The sequence below is a fragment of the Syngnathoides biaculeatus genome, chromosome 19 (genome assembly GCF_019802595.1).
Source record: "Syngnathoides biaculeatus isolate LvHL_M chromosome 19, ASM1980259v1, whole genome shotgun sequence".
NCBI lineage: Eukaryota > Metazoa > Chordata > Actinopteri > Syngnathiformes > Syngnathidae > Syngnathoides > Syngnathoides biaculeatus.
Window position 1 is genome coordinate 9,988,367 of NC_084658.1, and position 18,307 is coordinate 10,006,673.

The 18,307-nt window shown below is 44.4% G+C and overlaps 1 protein-coding gene across 1 annotated transcript in view; it reads left to right on the forward strand.

Moving 5' to 3' along the window:
- The first annotated feature begins 7,487 nt into the window (after window positions 1-7,487).
- The window catches only part of zeb1b (zinc finger E-box binding homeobox 1b), a 53,650-nt gene continuing 42,830 nt past the window's right edge, over window positions 7,488-18,307 (forward strand). The window contains exon 1 of the mRNA XM_061804801.1: window positions 7,488-7,687. Within this exon, the coding sequence (XP_061660785.1) occupies window positions 7,630-7,687 (58 nt within the window). The 5' untranslated portion in view covers window positions 7,488-7,629. The remainder of the gene's footprint in view (window positions 7,688-18,307) is intronic.

The window sequence follows — 18,307 nt, forward strand, 5'->3', positions numbered from 1 at the left end:
TATGAATGTTTAATTCTCTGGTTTTATGAGTCCGTTTTACGTAAACGTCTGCTGGGAGTGACAAATGATCTGCTACACATGAAAAGTATACAATGTTATACATGCAAAAACAAATTCAAGATTATTTTATTAAGGTATACTGGAGGGGGTTACAGTAAATCCAGACAAGTTATTGCCATATCAGCGTAGAAAAACATCTCGGCTCACACAAATAATTTGACAGCACTCTGGTTTCCAGCGCGTGATGCATCCAGAAACAACACTTTGATACTTTTGGAGTTTTTTTTTTTTTTAATGCTTAGTTTGATGTACACAGATCATATGGACACACAATACATAAAATGTAACCGGCGTTCCAATAAATACAAGATAAACATAAGCTAGGCCTTCTACAACTGACAGCCGTAAAAACACGACAGGGGCAAGGCTTTCTGGGCCATTGCGGTTGTGTATTGTGTGTGTGCATGTGTGTGTGTTAGGATAACACACACACACATCCTCCTAGCCAAAACAAGTATATATCTTGGACCACAGTGCAGACAGGCAGTGTTACAATCGCCCACGGGTCAGGAACTCAAAGTTTTGTGGCCACCCACCTTTGCAGAACCATATGATAAGGCCACCTACTTTTTTTTTTCTTCTTCTTCAGTGTTATTCCGGTTGTCAGAACGCGTATTTGGGTTCACCTTTCCTCTCCCGAACTGTTTGGGGTGTGGCTGCCCTCAACCTTTGTGTCAGCAACTTCCTGTCTTGAGAAACAAAAAAAGAATACATGAGGAAGGCGGAAGTGCTTGAAAAATTGCTGGCTTGATGGGGGAGGGGGGGGAAAAATCAGATTGGCATCTTTGTCCTCAAAACATTGCATTGTTGGGTTTCGCATTCTGACAGCATCCATTCAAACTGCTGCTGAATACTTGAGCTAATATTTGTTTTCAGAGTTCCCCCCCCTGGACTGCTACACCCCCCACAGGGAGGTATATGAGAAAATTCTCAGGCTTGCAACAGGATCTGTTTATTTGCTGCGAGTAGGATCATTAGATTAGTGATTCTAAGGATAAATTAAAAAAAAAAATGATCATTTTCACAACTCATTTTGTACAGCACAACAGTTCACCAGTCGGCTACTGATTCTTTCTCTTCTATCAATTGAGACGTAGGCTCCACTTGTGCACTTTACAAGTTTGCGCCTTTTAGCGCTACATCAACCTGGACTCTGCATTTGAGCATAATGAAAGTGTGTGTGTGTGTGTGGGGGGGGGGGTTGGTGGTCTGTGGAAAGCAGAAGACGAGAACCTCACATTTAGCCACCGTCTCTAGGGAGAGATTAAGCAGTTTAGTGTGTTCTGTGTTGCTCTATCACTGCCGCAGCTTCTTGTTCCTCCTCACAATTTGGAGTAGTGCAGGGTGTACCTTTTCCGTCATCCTCCTTTTTGCACTTTCTGTTCCTCTTTTCTACTTTCATTTCCTCTGTTCCTTACCTTGCTCTTCATTCCATCCATCCTGCGTGCCTGTGACACGTAGCCGTTTCATTTTCTCTCTGGCGTGCTCCGGCCCGCTTACCTTACTTCTTAACCTGTACATGCAGCTGCTGCTCTTAGCTGATAGCCCAGATGGCGGTCGTTCAGCGAGGATGTACGGGACTGAATTGCTCCCCGCCCTCTTTGCACGACTGCTTTCTGTCACCCGTGGCTCAGCTATTCCACTGAGCTGATCCCCCCCGGTCCTGGTGGAGCACTATGGAGCTCAACCACTTCTCACATTAATCTCCTAAACGATCCTGCACCTAAGAGGATCAATACTCATTTTCAGGGAGCAGCATGATCCCTTAATGTAGTAGATGATGGCTGCTTATCCCTCCCTCATCCTTTCACTTTCAACCCCGCACAGAAAAAACAAGAGTCGGACTTTCATTCCATTTCGGGGGCCGCGTTAGTCGAAACGGTATCTGAATGTCATTGTCGTGCTTTTATTGGTGGGGGCTATGGAGCGAGGGTGCTTTTTACATCAGTTACCGAGTCAAGCTGGACCGCAGAAATCAAACTCGGGTGTGGACCAACTCAACCGGTCGATGAACTCGGTCCAGTTTCCAAAATAATCCAACCTCAGTTTGATCCAACTGGCAAATGAACCAGTCAGGTTACATCTTAGTAACTTTTTGAATAAATTGTTCTGGTCAGAGTAGTTTTAATGCAACATACATTTTACTTTTACTTTTTAGCATGGTGGTCTCAGCTGGTAAAGCGTTGCCCTCACAGTTCCGAGGTCCCGGGTTCAATCCCGGACCCGCCTGTGTGGACTTTGCATGTTCTCCCCACTCCTGTTTCCTCCCACATCCCAAAAACATGCAACATTAATTGGACATACAGTAAATTGCCCCTAGGTGTGATTGTGAGTGCGGCTGTTTGTCTCTATGTGCACTGCGATTGGCTGGCAACCAATTCAGGGTGTACCCCGCCTCCTGCCCGTTGACAGCTGGGATAGGCTCCAGCACTCCAAGCGACCCTTGTGAGGATAAGCGGCTAAGAAAATGGATGGATGGAAAGTTTTTTTCTTTTTTAGATGTTACACTGCGCTACGTTCCAATCGCTCCATTTGTTTTAATCTATCTGTTATTGCTCTAGTGCGATCCTTTTTCTTGCACCCAAAGCGGAGAGACTTCCGCCTCGGATCCTGTCACATGTTTCACACCGCCGTGACATTTGATTATTTCACCAAACGGAGCACAGCAGAAATAACGGAGCGTGACTCGCAGTGAGAAGGGGCATTCGGGGCTCAAATTCAATCCATGTTTACTTTACAGACGATAAAAAGCACAGCGATGGCGTGCATTGAAAAGCTTTGTCTTGCCATGTAAACTTATTGTACTGTAAAAAAAAAAAAAAAAAAAGTTAATTGCATTTGTTGTGGATTGACCTTTGCTATTAAGAATTATTGACCTTTACTTACCGCCATGACGTGAACAGCGAAATCCAGGCTAAATATATGGTTTTATGAAATACATTGCTCATTAGTTTCTGATTTGGTTTACCATATACCATAAACTGTACATGGCTAGAAATGAACATAACTACACTGTTAATACTGCTGTTCTACTGCTGTAGTCTATTTTATTCCTGCCATCAGTCTCCTGTTGAATAAAATCTCTTGCCATAAACTTAAAACATTGTTCATACAAGACAGAAATCTTGCATGTACCTAACAATTGCAGTCCCCGTTTAACAGTGTTTGACTGATCATGCCCCGGTTCAATATTTGCCAGAGAAAATAAATTATCCAGCTTTTCTTGAAGACATCAGATGGTGTCTTCAGGCGGTTTTACATTACGAGTAGTCACACAATTGTTATTCCTTGTTTTCCACAGGCGCGGACTTCATGCTAATAGCGGCGCGTTCCAAGGAAAATGGGAAAAGATCTGACTTTCCATTGGATAACAAGCATCTTATTTTCCATGCTCAGCGTGCGAGGAGCCACTGCTTTAGGACCACGTGGTTAACTGAGAGTTTCGCCATTGATCTTTGCTGATTCAGACAGTTTCTGGGGCCTTCTTTCAGCAAGCTATGCAGAGTCTGGGCAACCGCCCCTCCCCTTGTCAGACAATTATTGGAACGGTGCAAGTTCGGAGGTGTTGTTTATGCTAAAGCTATTACTCTCTGTCTGGTCAGACTGTCCTCGGAGCTGTCCCGCTCTGCTCTTACTGAATTATTCAGTCCTTAGAACTGCCAGTCGTCTGCGGGTATACGGTACATGGAGCTGAATGATGAGTTGCGCTGAAAAGGGAAGACTATTTCCTGGGGCCTGCAGATTTTTAGCGGCCCAATTTTGTCATGACATAAAACGTAAACTCGTCAGGCACAACTTGAGGTATAACTGCGCTGTTTATTGGAATACAAAGCATGAACAATAGCATACTGCGGTGCTAAAGTGCGGGCCAGCCCAACTCAGATTGACTACTTGAGCAAACAGGTAAAAAAATAAAATAGCAGTGTGGCAATAAATAAAAAACACAGATGCATTCATGTTTAAGTATCACAGTGGAATGGTATTATACAAATTTGATTTTGGTCTTGGGATATTTCTGCATAATGCATGAAAAAATGTGAATCAAAGACTGCACTTTGGTCTGTTAAATGTGACTTCAAAGATGACAAATCACTCTGGAATGAATCCAGAACATCATGTACCCACAAGACAATCACATTTGTCAGGACAGCAAATTAAAGGTAATTTTCCCCGCATCTGAAATGGGTAACACAGTCACCCCTCCAAAAAAAAAAAAAAAAAAAAAAAAAATCTGACTGGTGATGACACAGGAAGCAGAAACCTTATATGTGTCTGCTTTAAGAATAGCCACCACCTCACGGCAACTGCAGCTCCTTCGGCCTATAAATGCATACGTGGATTGAACCTTCACGCAGCCTATAAAGTTCACCTTTCCTTGAACAAAACAATTCACCTCAAACATGTGACTCCGTTTTTTTTCCAGTTTGCTCAGCGCCTGGTGTGATAAGCATTGTGTGCTTGTGCCCGAAGGTTTCATCTGATTGGAAGCGGCCTGAACCTGCTGATTGCACTGGCATGTCTGTGTCGTCCTCGTCTGTGGTGAGCGCGACTCAGAAGAACAGCGGGGTCTTTCTTTATGCCGAGGATTGAATTGGTCGTGACAGTCTCATGACTTCTTCCTCTCGCTAACACACATTTCACACACAAGAATGCAGGTCAAAGATAGGCGGGGCGGGGGGGGGATTATATATATGCTTTTAAGGTGTTTACAGAAAATGTGCCGATAGAAGCTAAGAAATTTGTAAGATAAATGAACTACAATGTTGGTAGCAATGCAGAATGGACTTTATGATCCACCTGGTGTGACGACAAATGGAAACTTTTGTACTGAACAAAGCAGGTTTGAACCGGACACCAGGATTTTCAATTACTGTAAAAATGCACAATAACAATCACTTGATCTTTTTCAAAGAGTTCAAAAGGCCCAACGGGCACCCAAAATATACACTTTAAACAAATATACACTGACACAAAGGAGTGTGAGGACCAAACTTAAAAGAAAATAAAAACTACAAGGATACAATTGACAAACTCCAGAGTGACTTGCTGCTGCTGCTGCTGTCGATCAATGTTGTGATCGTGAAGTAGTTTACGCATGTGCTGAAACGACGAAGCTGTGCAGATGGCCTATAATTACCTAAAAAGTAATTTTTGTATTTTTTTTTGCTGAAAAAAATGAAACTGGCACTCATTTCCAATAATATCCATTTTGGAGCAATCTATTAATTTCCCTGGAAATGCCCCTTTTCGACGAAATCAATACGTTGCCCTTTCTTGGCGCGACGTCAGCGATAAACCATGTTCGCTGTATAAAACAGCATCACAAAATGCTGTTCACTCACTCATATGCTGATTTATTTGTTATTTGTTGCAATAGTACGAACACGGACCACCGTCGAAGACCACAGAAATTACACGACGCCACCAGCTAACCTAACCCTGTACAAAAAGCCTTTAAAACCTCACAAAAGGAGACATGTTATGTCATCTTCCCAAACTCTTTTTCAAAGGTGAGTGATGCAATCAATACCACAATTAACTGACAAAACCTCCACCCATCCGTTTTCCAAGCCACTTATCCTCACAAGGGTTGTAGCATTTCTGTAGCCTATCCCAGCTAACTTTAGGCGAAACCTAATGGGCTGAAATTAATCTGCGCACGATTAACTCATATGCAGTATTGAATGTGGCTTAATTGCTCCTGGAATGAAACAGTGCAGCAATTAATTTGAACAAACAAGCCTACTTAAATGTATTTAGCTTCATTATTTTTCAGTCAGTCTAATAAAATAGACAAAACAAAAACAGGGAAAAATTATATTACAGACTTTCATTGAACAAAGGAATTGTCGGACAGCACTTCTTACACATTTTAGGCCTTCATAGATTTGTTCTTTATTTCCACCCTTTTAAAATAATGAATATTGCATAGAAATAAAGTGGAGACTGACCAGTAGTATTGGTTTGTGAACTAATCAAAACCATCAAAATCATCTCGTATAAGGAAATGTGCTTGTATTCTCTCGCTGATGTCAGCAGGCTTACGCAGGTTAAGACCTAAATGTGGGCGGGACAATATCTGATCATAAAACAAGCCTACAATGACTACTGAGTCATTTTCGGGAGGGGATTTTTTTTTTTTTTCTGCTGACATTTTCAAGTTCCGAGCTATGGAATAAGTATCATCGGTCAACAGTATCAAAAAGGTCCTTTACGCCGTGGCCAGGATAATGTATGATAACTAACGTTGCTCTTGAACTACACCACTAAAGTTGTGACTTTCGGCTTGTCCCATCAGGGGTGACCACAGATCGTTATAAAACATTAAATCACAAATTCGGAACTGAACCTGCGCTCTGTAGACGAAAGGTTAACCACTACCCCACGGCACATTTTCATCTTAATCTATTTCCTATGGCGCCTGTCATTAGGGTCACGGATACTTCAGGCGAGAGGCGGGGTACACCCTGGACTGCCAAAGACAGACAAAGACAAACAACAGCCTTCAGTGACCATAACATGCATGTTTTCGGACAGTGGGAGGAAACCGGAGTACTCAAAGAAAACCACACAAGCACGGGGAGTACATGTAAAGTCAACATAGAAGGCATGAGCCCAGATTTGAACCCCTGACCTTAGAACTGTGAGGGAGGTGTGAAGCACTACTACTGTCTAAACATAATAATAATTTATTGGTAGGCTGACAATGTTTATAGTATTGTATTATTGTATGAGAAAAAAATACTTGAATTGATCCCATAGATACACATCTTTAATACGGCTTATCCTCAAGAGGGTCACAGATATGTTGAATATTGTTTACATCTTTAAAATCTCAAGGTGTCATGTTGGATATGTTTTCTATATTTATAGTTGTTACTAGTTCAGCGTGCCTAATTTTGCTCTCTCTTTCTCAGAAAGTTACTTTCAATGTCTAATTGTAAGATATTTACATAAATAATCCTTTTATAAGGTGAATTGAACTCCTGCCATGTTTTCTGTGGCTTTCATGTACTTTTTACACAAGCCTGTTTACACTTAATGTTCAATAAAAAAATGTAACAGATTAGTTATTTCCCCCTTTTTACTTACTCCAAATAAAGGTGAAAATTGCAACCACTTTGTAGAGGCAATTAGAAAAACAAACACACACAAAAAAATTGATAAAAAAGCGTTCCCCGCGGTCATACATCTCCATGTGGAGAGTTGCTTTATGACGTAACAAAGTGCGCCCAGCTTCACCTTTGATGGGCAACAGCAAAGGCAGTAGAAGCAAGCGGCTGGTCAGGTATAACGTGCACACAAGCTAGCGTCTCCCTCTATCGCTCTCATTCTCTCCCTCCCTCCTCCCTTCTGACTTGCTGCGCTTCCTCGGACGGGACCGGTGTCGGCCAACTTCACGTCGGTTGCGGGAGGTACCCGAGAAGGTGATGTCGTAAAGCGTTGGTGCCGTAAACCAGGTGCGGCTAAGGGGAGGGAGGAGGACACCGAAGAGGGGGTGGGGGGGGGAGAAGAGCGGGTGAGAGAGGAGGTGACTCTCCCGCACCATTTAGACACAACGAAAGGATCATGGCGGATGGCCCCAGGTGTAAGCGCAGAAAGCAGGCCAACCCGAGGAGGAACAACGGTGAGTAAAACTACTTCTGACGCGGTGCTTCGCGTCCGGGCGGCCAGTTGCGAGGTTGTTGTGTGCCTCGGCTGAAGAACTTTGGATGCGCAAAAGTGTGTGTGTGTTTTTTTTTTTTTTTTTTTTATATATAGTGACCGAAAGTGCTGCGAAGTAGCAAGTGAGCGCTGTATGCGGTGGACCGTTATACCTGGGTCGCGTCTCGCCCTCCGCCTAGCGGTCCACTGCACTCTAGACCGTTATTCGCACCTCACCCTTTGAGAAACGGACTCGCTCTTATCTCGTGTTTACATTCATTTTTTTGTGTTGACTTCCCACCCCCTCCACCCCGTTCTTTTGGAGATCACGCTATTCACTTGCTTTTGAGAACATTCTGACGAGTTTCACCGCTCCGCTGCGCCCGTTATTCGCACCTCACCCCCCGTGATAAAAGGGACAGACAGCGCTTTTATCTCATCTTAACACGTTTTTGTTGATTTGTGTAGCCGTTGTCGTGACACAAAGGAGACACCATGGGTCATTTTTTTCCGAGTTATAATCTTCTTTGTCAAAGTCGGACCTGCTTCGTTTGTTTGTTTATTCCGCGAACGTTGTTTCGCTTCCCCCGGACGGAAATGTGTCAAAAGTAAAACGTAAAAAAAAAAAAAAAATACAAACAAACAAAAGAAATGAAATGAGAATGACAAAAAAAAAAAGAGAGACTCTTTGATGCGCTTTCTGTGGTTCGGGAGCAGGTAACGTGAGGGACACTGTTGCTGCTCGGTTGGGCGGAACAACTCGTGCTACCTTATCGACGCCAGTCAGCAATTCCGAGCGGCGCTTTCAGTAACTTTATCGAACACACCCCGGTGTTTTTCCACTTTTTGTTTTTAGAATAGAAGTTATTAAAAAATAATTTTGACCACTTCTTTCCATCAGTCGTCCCACTCAATCCCCGTCTACCGCAGTCTGTTTTTACACCTTTCTTTCGCTCTCTTCTGTTTTACAATTATTGTTATATTTTCTCCATCACGGCGAATAAGACGCTGAGAGCTTATGAGGAGCACGTCAAGGTTTGACTGAGGTTCCGGAGCGCGAGGCACAGCTCACGCGCCTGTTTATGTGAGCTGCGCGCAGTCCATATAAGGACAGCGGCTCTCCGCCTGTGCAGGCGTCGGGAATCCTTTTGATTCCACTGGGACGGTTGTCACCTAGCCAGCGTTGAAAACACAATATTCTTCATTTGGCGCGCGTGTATGTCACTGTCACACATACTTGCACACACATCATTTCCCCTGATGCTTTGTAACTGACACACGCACACACAAAAAGTAACTCCTTCCACACGCTCTATTTTCTCCCCCCCCCCCCCAAAAAAAAAGTGGGTTACACTTGCATCCTTTGCATGCCTTTCTGCTTGTAAATGTGGGATAGTGACAAGTGAAGCGTTTGTTTTTGCATAATGTATTGTGTATTGTGCCACCCAGTGTAGCATCAAGGAAGTAGCGTGATGCTGGAAATAATATATCTGCCATTTCTTAATAGTCGGAATCATCTTCATTGGCCAAGTGTGTCCAAACACATGTGGAATATATTTGTCTTGGCTAGTTACAGCCACTCTAGTATAACAGCCTCGAAGACACAGAGAGTCATTAAGAAATATAAAGAATCCAGTAGTATAGTAAGACTTGATTTTTTTTTTTTTTTAATGCAGAGTGACAGAGGTACAGGGAATACAGTACTAATAGCGCTAGAGTGATGTGCACATTGGCAAAGCGTCACTATAAAATTATGAGTCAACTGTTTAAGCGGTTGATGGCAGGGGGGAAAAAAACACTACTGGAATGTCTGCTGGTTTCGGTGACCGTTGAAGGAGCTGGAAAACTTAGTATGATAGCTGTTGCGGGAGGAAACATGCAACCAAACCATGTTTATCACCGCTGTTTCCATTGGTGAGTCGTCAGTGTTCTCCAAAAGTGGCTTCTTCTCGCCGTCATCTTGGTTAGTTATGAGGCATGTTGCTGCTTCGTCTCTGGAGACTGGGTGTAAATACGTGGACACGCCTTAGATAACAGCAGAGCTAACTTTTTTTTTTTTGGGGGGGGGGTGGAGATCTCTCTAGGACAGAGTTTGAGAAGCTTGGGGTTTCCAAATCCCTTTGTTCATTATCATCAAATATGGATTCTTCATTAGTTTTGTAAATGCACATTTCTTGCCTTCATCATTCATTTCCACAAGGCTTATTTTGGGAAACGCAGGCCAACAATGGCATTCATCCCCCTTTAAATTGACAGACTTTTTGCACAGGCCTATTGATATTTAAAATCCGTGAGCAGGCAGATGTCTCGTCTGTTACTTTGACCTCATTTGTATTTGCCTTAGTATCCATACTTCCTGTACCTTGTGACCTGTCATGCAAGCCAGCATCATGAACTTCCACGAAAAGTTCCAAGTGAATCTTTTACTTATCATGTGAAATCTTAAACCTGTCCGCTGAAATGTCATTATTCACCGTTTATACACTTGTAATTGTGCCCCAATTGGCCGGTCTATGACGGTCAGCGGCTTATGCTAGGTCGCTCGTCATCATATGTAGCGGTGATCAAGGTGAGCTCCATTCCTTGCTGTAAACAGAGAGGTGTTAACAGCTTGCAGGATGACAGGTGTTTGCAATTGGTGGGATACTACCGCTCCCTTTGTCGCTTGTCTCCATTCCGATCCCCCCCCCCCCCCCCGGGAATAGTTGCCGTTCCCCGCGATGGTAATTTAACACAGCAATTTGGGAATAGAGGAATGTGACCGGTGTTAGCATTCTTTGCAAAAATAAACAGGGCGTCACTGGGATGGTTTTTGGACTCTTTCTCAATAGCTGTTGCATCAAAACATCGAACCGAGTGCACTCCTCCTTTCCTCCGCACTCTTTTACTTCACTCTGGTGAATCACCCATCAAATAAGGAAAATGAGGTCGGCACTTGGCAACTTGTTGTGTGATGTTAAGCACTTGTTTATTGGCTTGATGAAACTACAGTGCACCGAGTGCACTGGACTCTGTCACCACGCCTAAAAACATTTGAATACAACCACATGCTGCAGGTTTGCGTGAACAATACCGGCTGTGGATACAGTTTTGTCAAGTGAAACGTGTGACGGGATTGGAGGACGCGGGGATCCTCTCTGGAGCGCCGCATTACTGTTTTTAAAGACGCGTGTTTGCATTTAAAAGGTTCACCCCCGTTGTGTGAAAACTTTAGCAGAGGAGGAAATATTTCATTTATCTCACAGCTTTTCACCAATTTCCCCAGAAGCTTCATTTGAAAGTGCCAAGTAAGAACTAGCCCCCTCCGCCTCCTCACACCCACCACTCTCACCAAGATTCTCCTTTATTTTAGAGGAGAAAGGAGGCGGAGGGGTTAAGACACAGTAGCCAGGGGTGCTGTTGATTGCCCCCTGACCTAGGCACCCAGCGTGCCTAGAGTATGACTTCACTTTCCTCCCCTGTGCCATTGTGAGGCTTCCAGCATGTCCAATTGTGTTTGTGTTTAAGTCTGTTCAATGAAAGGGGAAGAGCGGGGGAGGAGAGGGGAGGGAGTTTTGGAGCCCTTGGCCCTTTCTCCTCTCCCTCCTTCTCTGTCCATTCTTTGGTGACCCCTTAAATTGTGGGCTGTGTGTTCCCCGCGGTTTGGCAAGTGGGGGGATGGATGGAGTCGGTGAGAAGCGGCCGAGGTGTCCAAAGACGTTTAGAACAGGTGACAGCTGAAAGACTCTGTGACGGTCGATAAAATGCATGACACATGGCAGCAGCACTCTCGCGCAGTAGATAAAGAGCGGGACCGAGAGTTATGCTTTCCCTCTTCTTGGGAACGTTTTTAGGGCCAGCTAATATTTTTGTGGGAGAAGAATTACTTTCCTCGGCGAGCCGCTTCTTGAAATTAGAATATGATGTACGATCCCACCTCTGTTAAGGCTGCTTAATGATTAGCTGCCCCCACGGAGGCGGCGCGCATTAGCCTATAAAAAGGTGCTCTTCCTGCATAAAGGAAGAGTTTTAAACCCAGAGTCAGTTTCAGTAACCCCCTTAACTGCGCTTGGATGTGCTTTATTGTGGTTTGTGTGGTTGAATGCGTAAATGAACCATTGTGTGTTGAGGCTTTAGTGAGAAAGCCTGAGGAGAAAGAGCCTAGTTACCTTTGCAGTTAGCCTGCGCTACCTCATTCACTTTCAGTGGCAGAAGAAAAGGCCCATTCAGCGGACCTGGCATGGGGAGGGAGAGCCCTTTTCACACTGGGCTTGTGGGAAATTTCTTCTCCATACTGTGCATGCCATTTGCATATGACCCATTCTTTTCCCGAAGGTCCCCGCGAGGGAGGAATCCGCGGAACGTAAGCAGAATTCATCAAATCCTTCCCACAGCCCAAGGCCCTGAAGTCCCACATTGTAGCACTTTGTGACATTTTTATCTCATAAATGTAACTTACATCGATGTCACGCCTGTTCCCCTTACTTGCTGCTCGTTACACATCTATCTTGTATATTTTGGTGGGTCCACTGTTAGTCACCAACACGCTGTTTTTAGCACCAGGGTGAAGGCTTAATATGTCCCAGTAGGCATGAGTTTCACTGAATCTGAAGCATGAGCCATGAGGACAATGTGACGGGGAAGGGGGGGGGGGATACCTTGATCCCTCCCCAAATGAGGGTGAGGTACCCATCCAGAGAGCAACAGTGTTTTCTGAAAGCATTGTAATATTGTGGCGTTCGCGGGGTGCGGTGGGGGTAGCTTGTAGCAACACGTCAGCTTGATGAGCTGAACAAAACAACAGCCGTTGCGCGCAAGCGAAATGTGCCCCCACCCCTTCCCAATCCCCCCTTCTTGAAGCATGAGCTACTTCTTCCCAGAGATTCCCTGCCTGTTGAGTACAGTCCACAATATCGTCGACCTGTGTTTAGAAATAAAGAAACGAAAGCAAATATACTGTAAGTCAGTTGCTCGGAAATTCAGTGGTAATCAATAAAAGCCATTTCAAACTGACCCAATAAGTATAAATTGCTCCATGACCCCTTTTGGATCTCTAAGCTTGGGAAACCATCCAAAACAGCCACGACCCTGACACAGACACACACAGGGACGTAGGCAGCGCGGCCCGAGAAGCCGAGCTCAGTTAAGTATATCATGTAGGCCCGACTCCAAAGCAATGAGTCATGGGCACAGGTGGGTTTCGCGGGATGACTTCAGCTACACAAAAACTTGCCTTCTTTAATTTTCTTCACTCTGCCCTCTTGGCCGCTTCCAACAGGTGCAAGGGTGAGATAATGTTCTCGAGCGGTGTGTATACTTAACGAATGATTACTTCTTAATTGCTGTCCTTAGTGGTAGAAAGAGTACAGTGATATTGCGGCTGGTGTCCTAGCTGGGCTGTCTATTTTTAATCGTGCATTTTGGTAGGCTGACAGTAATTCGCTTCGGGTCTGTCTGCAGACCCCTCATTGACCACCCCCACCACATCATTTCCACCACCTACTTTCTTTCCTCCCTCCTGCCCATCCGTCCGTCCGTCCGTCCCCTCCCTCTTGCTTGTGGTCCTCAGTGGAGCGGTTAATGAAAAAGACTGGACGAACACAATAGGCAGAAGGCGGGCTCAGTAAGGCGCTCACGCCAGCTTGTGTTGTGCGAGGCAAAAGCTCTTTAGGGCAAACCTCTGCTAGAGCATCACTTCCTGATTGTCAGTTTGTCAACTTTTTTTTTTTCCTTCCACAAAGACGTTTGTCGGATAGCCCCCACTAATGTGCTTGACCTTATTATAATCCCACAGTGGCCGGGTCCACAGGGATGAAATTGGATGACATCAGATGAGAAGTAATCCGTTGCTTTGCATTGTGCTTTGAACACAGCCCCACTGGCTGGCTTTTTGCCAGCCCATTATGATGACCATATTGATTTTCCTCTCCATAGCACACACAACTGATAATGGCTCTCCTGAGGGGGCACACATTCATATTCGCACACAGATTCCAGTTGCGCTGACTGACTTTGATGTCCCAAGGGTCACAATGACTAACAAATCGAGAGTGCTCCTGTGTCCCCCCGAGCTCGTACGCTGAACGAGGCGGGCTAGGCGAGAGCCCTATGACAGCTCAAGCAAAGAAAACCTTAGTCACCCTGTTTGTTAGTCAGAAAGAGGGCCGTCTGCTATGCTGAATGTCAACATGGATAAACATCCACACAGGATTAATGAGAGGAGAATGGTCTGCCTGAAAGCAGAGGGGAGGGAGTAATAGAGGGGAGCCATGGAGCAACCGCGTCGCCCCATTTAACCCATAAGTATTTTTTTGGAGCTCCCAGTGGCCCCTCAGTGTGACCCAGTCCAAGAAAGCCGAGACAAGGCACCCTCGCTACTGTAAATAATGTCGCCTGTAGTGTGTGTTTATGAGCTAAGAATACAAAGCAGTTTAGAAAGTTTTTTTTTTTTTTTTTAGTGCAAGATACGAGTATTTAGTTGGTCTGTAATCATCTTAAGTATTCCTTAATCACTACCCAGACTGACTGACCCATTTAACGCTGCTGCTAACAGACATATTGTGCATGAAACGTGTATGTGCAATTGGGCTTTAATTTCGTTTTATCACTGGTGCGACCCCATTCTTTCATCGCAACCATGACCAAGAAATACAGAATTACACTAAAACGATGACACGATCCATTCATATGTATATTGTGTAAATGCAGCAGGAGGAGAAGGGATGGTACTCAAGCTATTGTACATCTGTCCTTTTACTCATGCTGACGAACAAGCCCCCCGCCCACCCCCAAACCCACCTATCCACCCTCACCCCACCTATTTATTCTGGCGCCAGCGCTTTTGCCTGTGAGTTAATGAAGCGTGGTCTTTAATTGATTATTTTCCGAGTTGTACAACACAATTAATTAGAGCTTCTATGTCACTTGTTTATTTTGTCCTTCTGTTAGCATCATAATAACCTTCATTAGCTGCGTAAGACGTGAGCTCAGTGGCAGTGTGATTTAACATCACCGCATTGTTACCCCAACATTTTCAGCTTACTTCATTGTTTTTTTTTACCCCTCATAAACCCTCCCGCTCGTCGGCTTGCGCGCGAGCCCCAAGTAGTCTTTCTTCTGCCCCTCTCTTGTTCTCTTATTCCAGTCTCTGGCAGCTGCCTTGGCTCGGATTCGCCGACACCAGCAGGTGCTGTAGGCATGCGGCTACTCAGCTATACCCCACTCATAAATAACACCTGACAAAAGTATGAGAGCCACGACTCCAGCCAGAGAGCTTTGAGGTAGAGAGGAGATTGAAAGTTTCCTCTGGCAACAGAATAGGGTGTGCCTCATGGTCAAAAGCTGGCATTCCAAATGGAAAGTGGAATGTGGGCTTTCTTACATTGTTTCGCATTCTTCTGGTGTGCGTGCTCCTCCCCGATGCCAGCTTTCAATAAAGCCCTTTCATGCAAATATCCAGTAAATACATCTTTTAAAGCTGAAGGCTCCTGCTAAGCGACTAAGGAGAAACTTCCATTTGGAGGAAGGAAGCACTACCTTTTCTTTAATTAGAATGTAAGGGCTTGGAACAATGTTAATTATGCTTTAAAAGCAACTGAAGGGGTCAGAAAATAAAGTATATGCACACTTTTATCATCATCCCTAATGAACCAGCACTCAGAATAAATGAATGCATAAATCACCTCAAATCAAGGACCTTTATTATAATCAGTCATATTCTGGCAGTCGCTTAGCTATTAAATGCTTGTCAAATGCGCAACTGCCAAAAACACATCCGGCTTCAGCCCAAGTTATTGATCAGCCTCTTGTGGCGAAGGTTAGTTTGTCATTTTCTCTCGTCTCGCCTTGAACAAAACCAGGAAGTGTGTGGGAGATTACGGCCCAGGATGCAACCTGAAAGCCCTTTATCTCTGTGAAAACAAGAAGCTTCCTGCGGCCCTGCTCCCATCCAGGCTACCCCCCTCCTCCGACACGCACCCGGCCCCCCAGCACCTGTGGCAACCTATTTAAGGCTCATCAGGGGCCGAAAGGATCACAAACCAGGATGTTGCTGTACGTAAAAGTTAAGGTTTGGTAGTCCTTTATCAAGCAAATCATGACAACAGACTTTAATTTATTTGTCAAATCAAAGGAACGCAACATAATATAAAACTGTATGGTAACCTGAACTTGAAAACTCCCAAGAATAACCTCCTTATTATACTTTTGCGTTTTTTCCTGTTGATGATTCTCTGTTGAGCAAGCAATGAACTGGAGCGAGCGGAGCTCCACCCTTCCCGGACTGTGGCTGGAATGGAAAATTGGCGCATCAAAGGCATAAAGGCACATTTATCTGCCTGTCCCGTTCAGAAAGATCTCAATGAAGCAGGACATTGCGATTTCCAAGTGTGCACTAAACAGCGGTCGCGGGCTCACCCTTTCCGATGATTAAATTATACGGCGCTACAGCGACGGCAACGCACGCAACCTGTAGTCAGTTGAATGAACCGAAGGTTGAAAATTATTTTGAAGTTCTTGTTTTATGTTTTCATGCGCATTTCACACAAACTCCCATCATTGTTGGAATTGTTTTTTTTTTTTCTTTTTTTGCTTGGAGGCCGGCAAATTCACAGAGCGATTTTAATCTGTAATCCCATATTGGCACTTTACAGAGTGGTGGTCAGCAAAAAAATGATGATGGTCTTAGATGGCTGGTGTAAAAGTGGCTGATGACAGCCACTGGTACCACAATGGCAAAAAAAAAAAAAAAAAAAATAGTGCCGATCAGTTGATTTTGGTACCCTTTGGTACCCGGTCACAGCGGTACCTTGTTCAGGGGTTGATTGCAAAGGTTGCTGTCCAGTGTAGGATTGGAAGAAAATTGTCCATGGCAGTTTGCAGTCTGCCTTCTCTCCTGTACTTTTCTTTGCTTATGCTATGGTATCGAATGATATGGTGTCATACGATAACTCATACAGATATCACCATTCCATGGAATGTAAACACGAGTTCGATCAGGGTTTACAGATTTAAAGCATTGTATGGCAAACTGAACTGTACTGCTAGCTCGATGAAAATGTTTGATAAAAGGAAAATCATTGCGTGCCACTGTTGCTGTATCAAGATAGAGCTGCACATGTTTGGAATATTTGCACAACAAAACAACAATTAATCCTCGGCAAGTATTTTTTCGTCAGTCTCCTTATAAAGAGGTTCTTTTCGACAGAAGGGTGACTAATAAGGAAAAACTAACGTGAAGTCCTTTATTTCTGCAGACAGCTGTCTGGTGGTGACTTTTAAACACGAATGAAGGACACTGTTACTGTCGTGTCTATCCGTCTCTCTCAGCACTTCCAATCACCTCCATACAGGGCAGAATGTCTTTACAGAGTGTCACAGACGCCTATCAGGAAAAAAATAGCCTGGCCCGTTTGCCCGTCATGTCAGTGTCATCTTCCTCTGGAAATTCACATCTTAAATAAGTCACATTTACAGTGCATGGCTGGCTGGTCTACTTGCAATTCTGTCTTTTGAACCGAAGATTCAATTTCATATCGAATATTTTTTTGCTGATCAAGCAGTGTCAGATCAAAGATTCTGTATCTCCCAATGTTATGACTATAAACCAAAACTTGAGCCTTGTTAAACACCCCCACGCTCCACTGAGTTGCTGCCACAGCTGGCAATGGGGCTTGGTCTTGACAGTAGCCTGCGCAGAATTTCAATGACCTGGGTCCTCCCCCCCACCACTCTTTATTATGCCATCGCTGCTAACTGGCTCCTATTCACTGCTGTGTCCTGACTTCCCAAAGGGACCTAGACAAACAAGGGCTATTGAGCCACTGAGAACCCACCCCCTCCGTGTTTCAGTGCCAGGCTGCAGCGAGTCTTGCTTGCCACAGACGCCAGCAGCGATGGGCAGCGTGCCATTGATTCTTCTGCTCCTCACAGTCTTCTTTTAAAGGGATTAAACATAGACTTAACTGAGTGGACTGATAAATGGCTGTCGTTAATGTAACATCTGAATGATGAGGGAGGCCGGAACAGTGTTTGTTTGTGCCTTCTTCTACTTGGCTGAGAGTGCGTCTGTATTCCAATGCGATGTGTGCGCGAGGGAGAGCTCACTTATCGGTAGGTGTGGTGTTGGTTGCAGGCCGATTGCAGGCTGACTTCCTGTTGTTACAGTCCATCAGGGGGATCATGGGTGGGGGATGCTCCCATGAGATTAACCCGTGAGAGTCACATGGCTAGACAGTAATTTATTTCAAAACAAAGCTTTTTTTTGTTTTGTTTATTTATGGTTGTGTTACATAAGATATCTTTCTGACTGGATTTCTGACCTCCATTTGAATTCCGACCAGATTGTGAACTAAGTTGCTGACTCATTCACAATTTATCCTTTTTTTAAAAAATTATTATTCTCTTCAGTCCTCTCTTCTAATCTGCCAATCGTGAAAAGAAAATCACTTCTCTCCCTAGGGTCCGTAATCATCCTCTTGTCTCTTGAAGCTGGTTTGTTTGTTCATCCACAGGAAAACACTTAGATAGATGATTATGGCGTAGAAACCGTGTTCATATGCTGCTATAACTTTTGGTAACAATATAGTTGTCATGGTCAGTATTTCGTAATTCCAATTAATTTGCA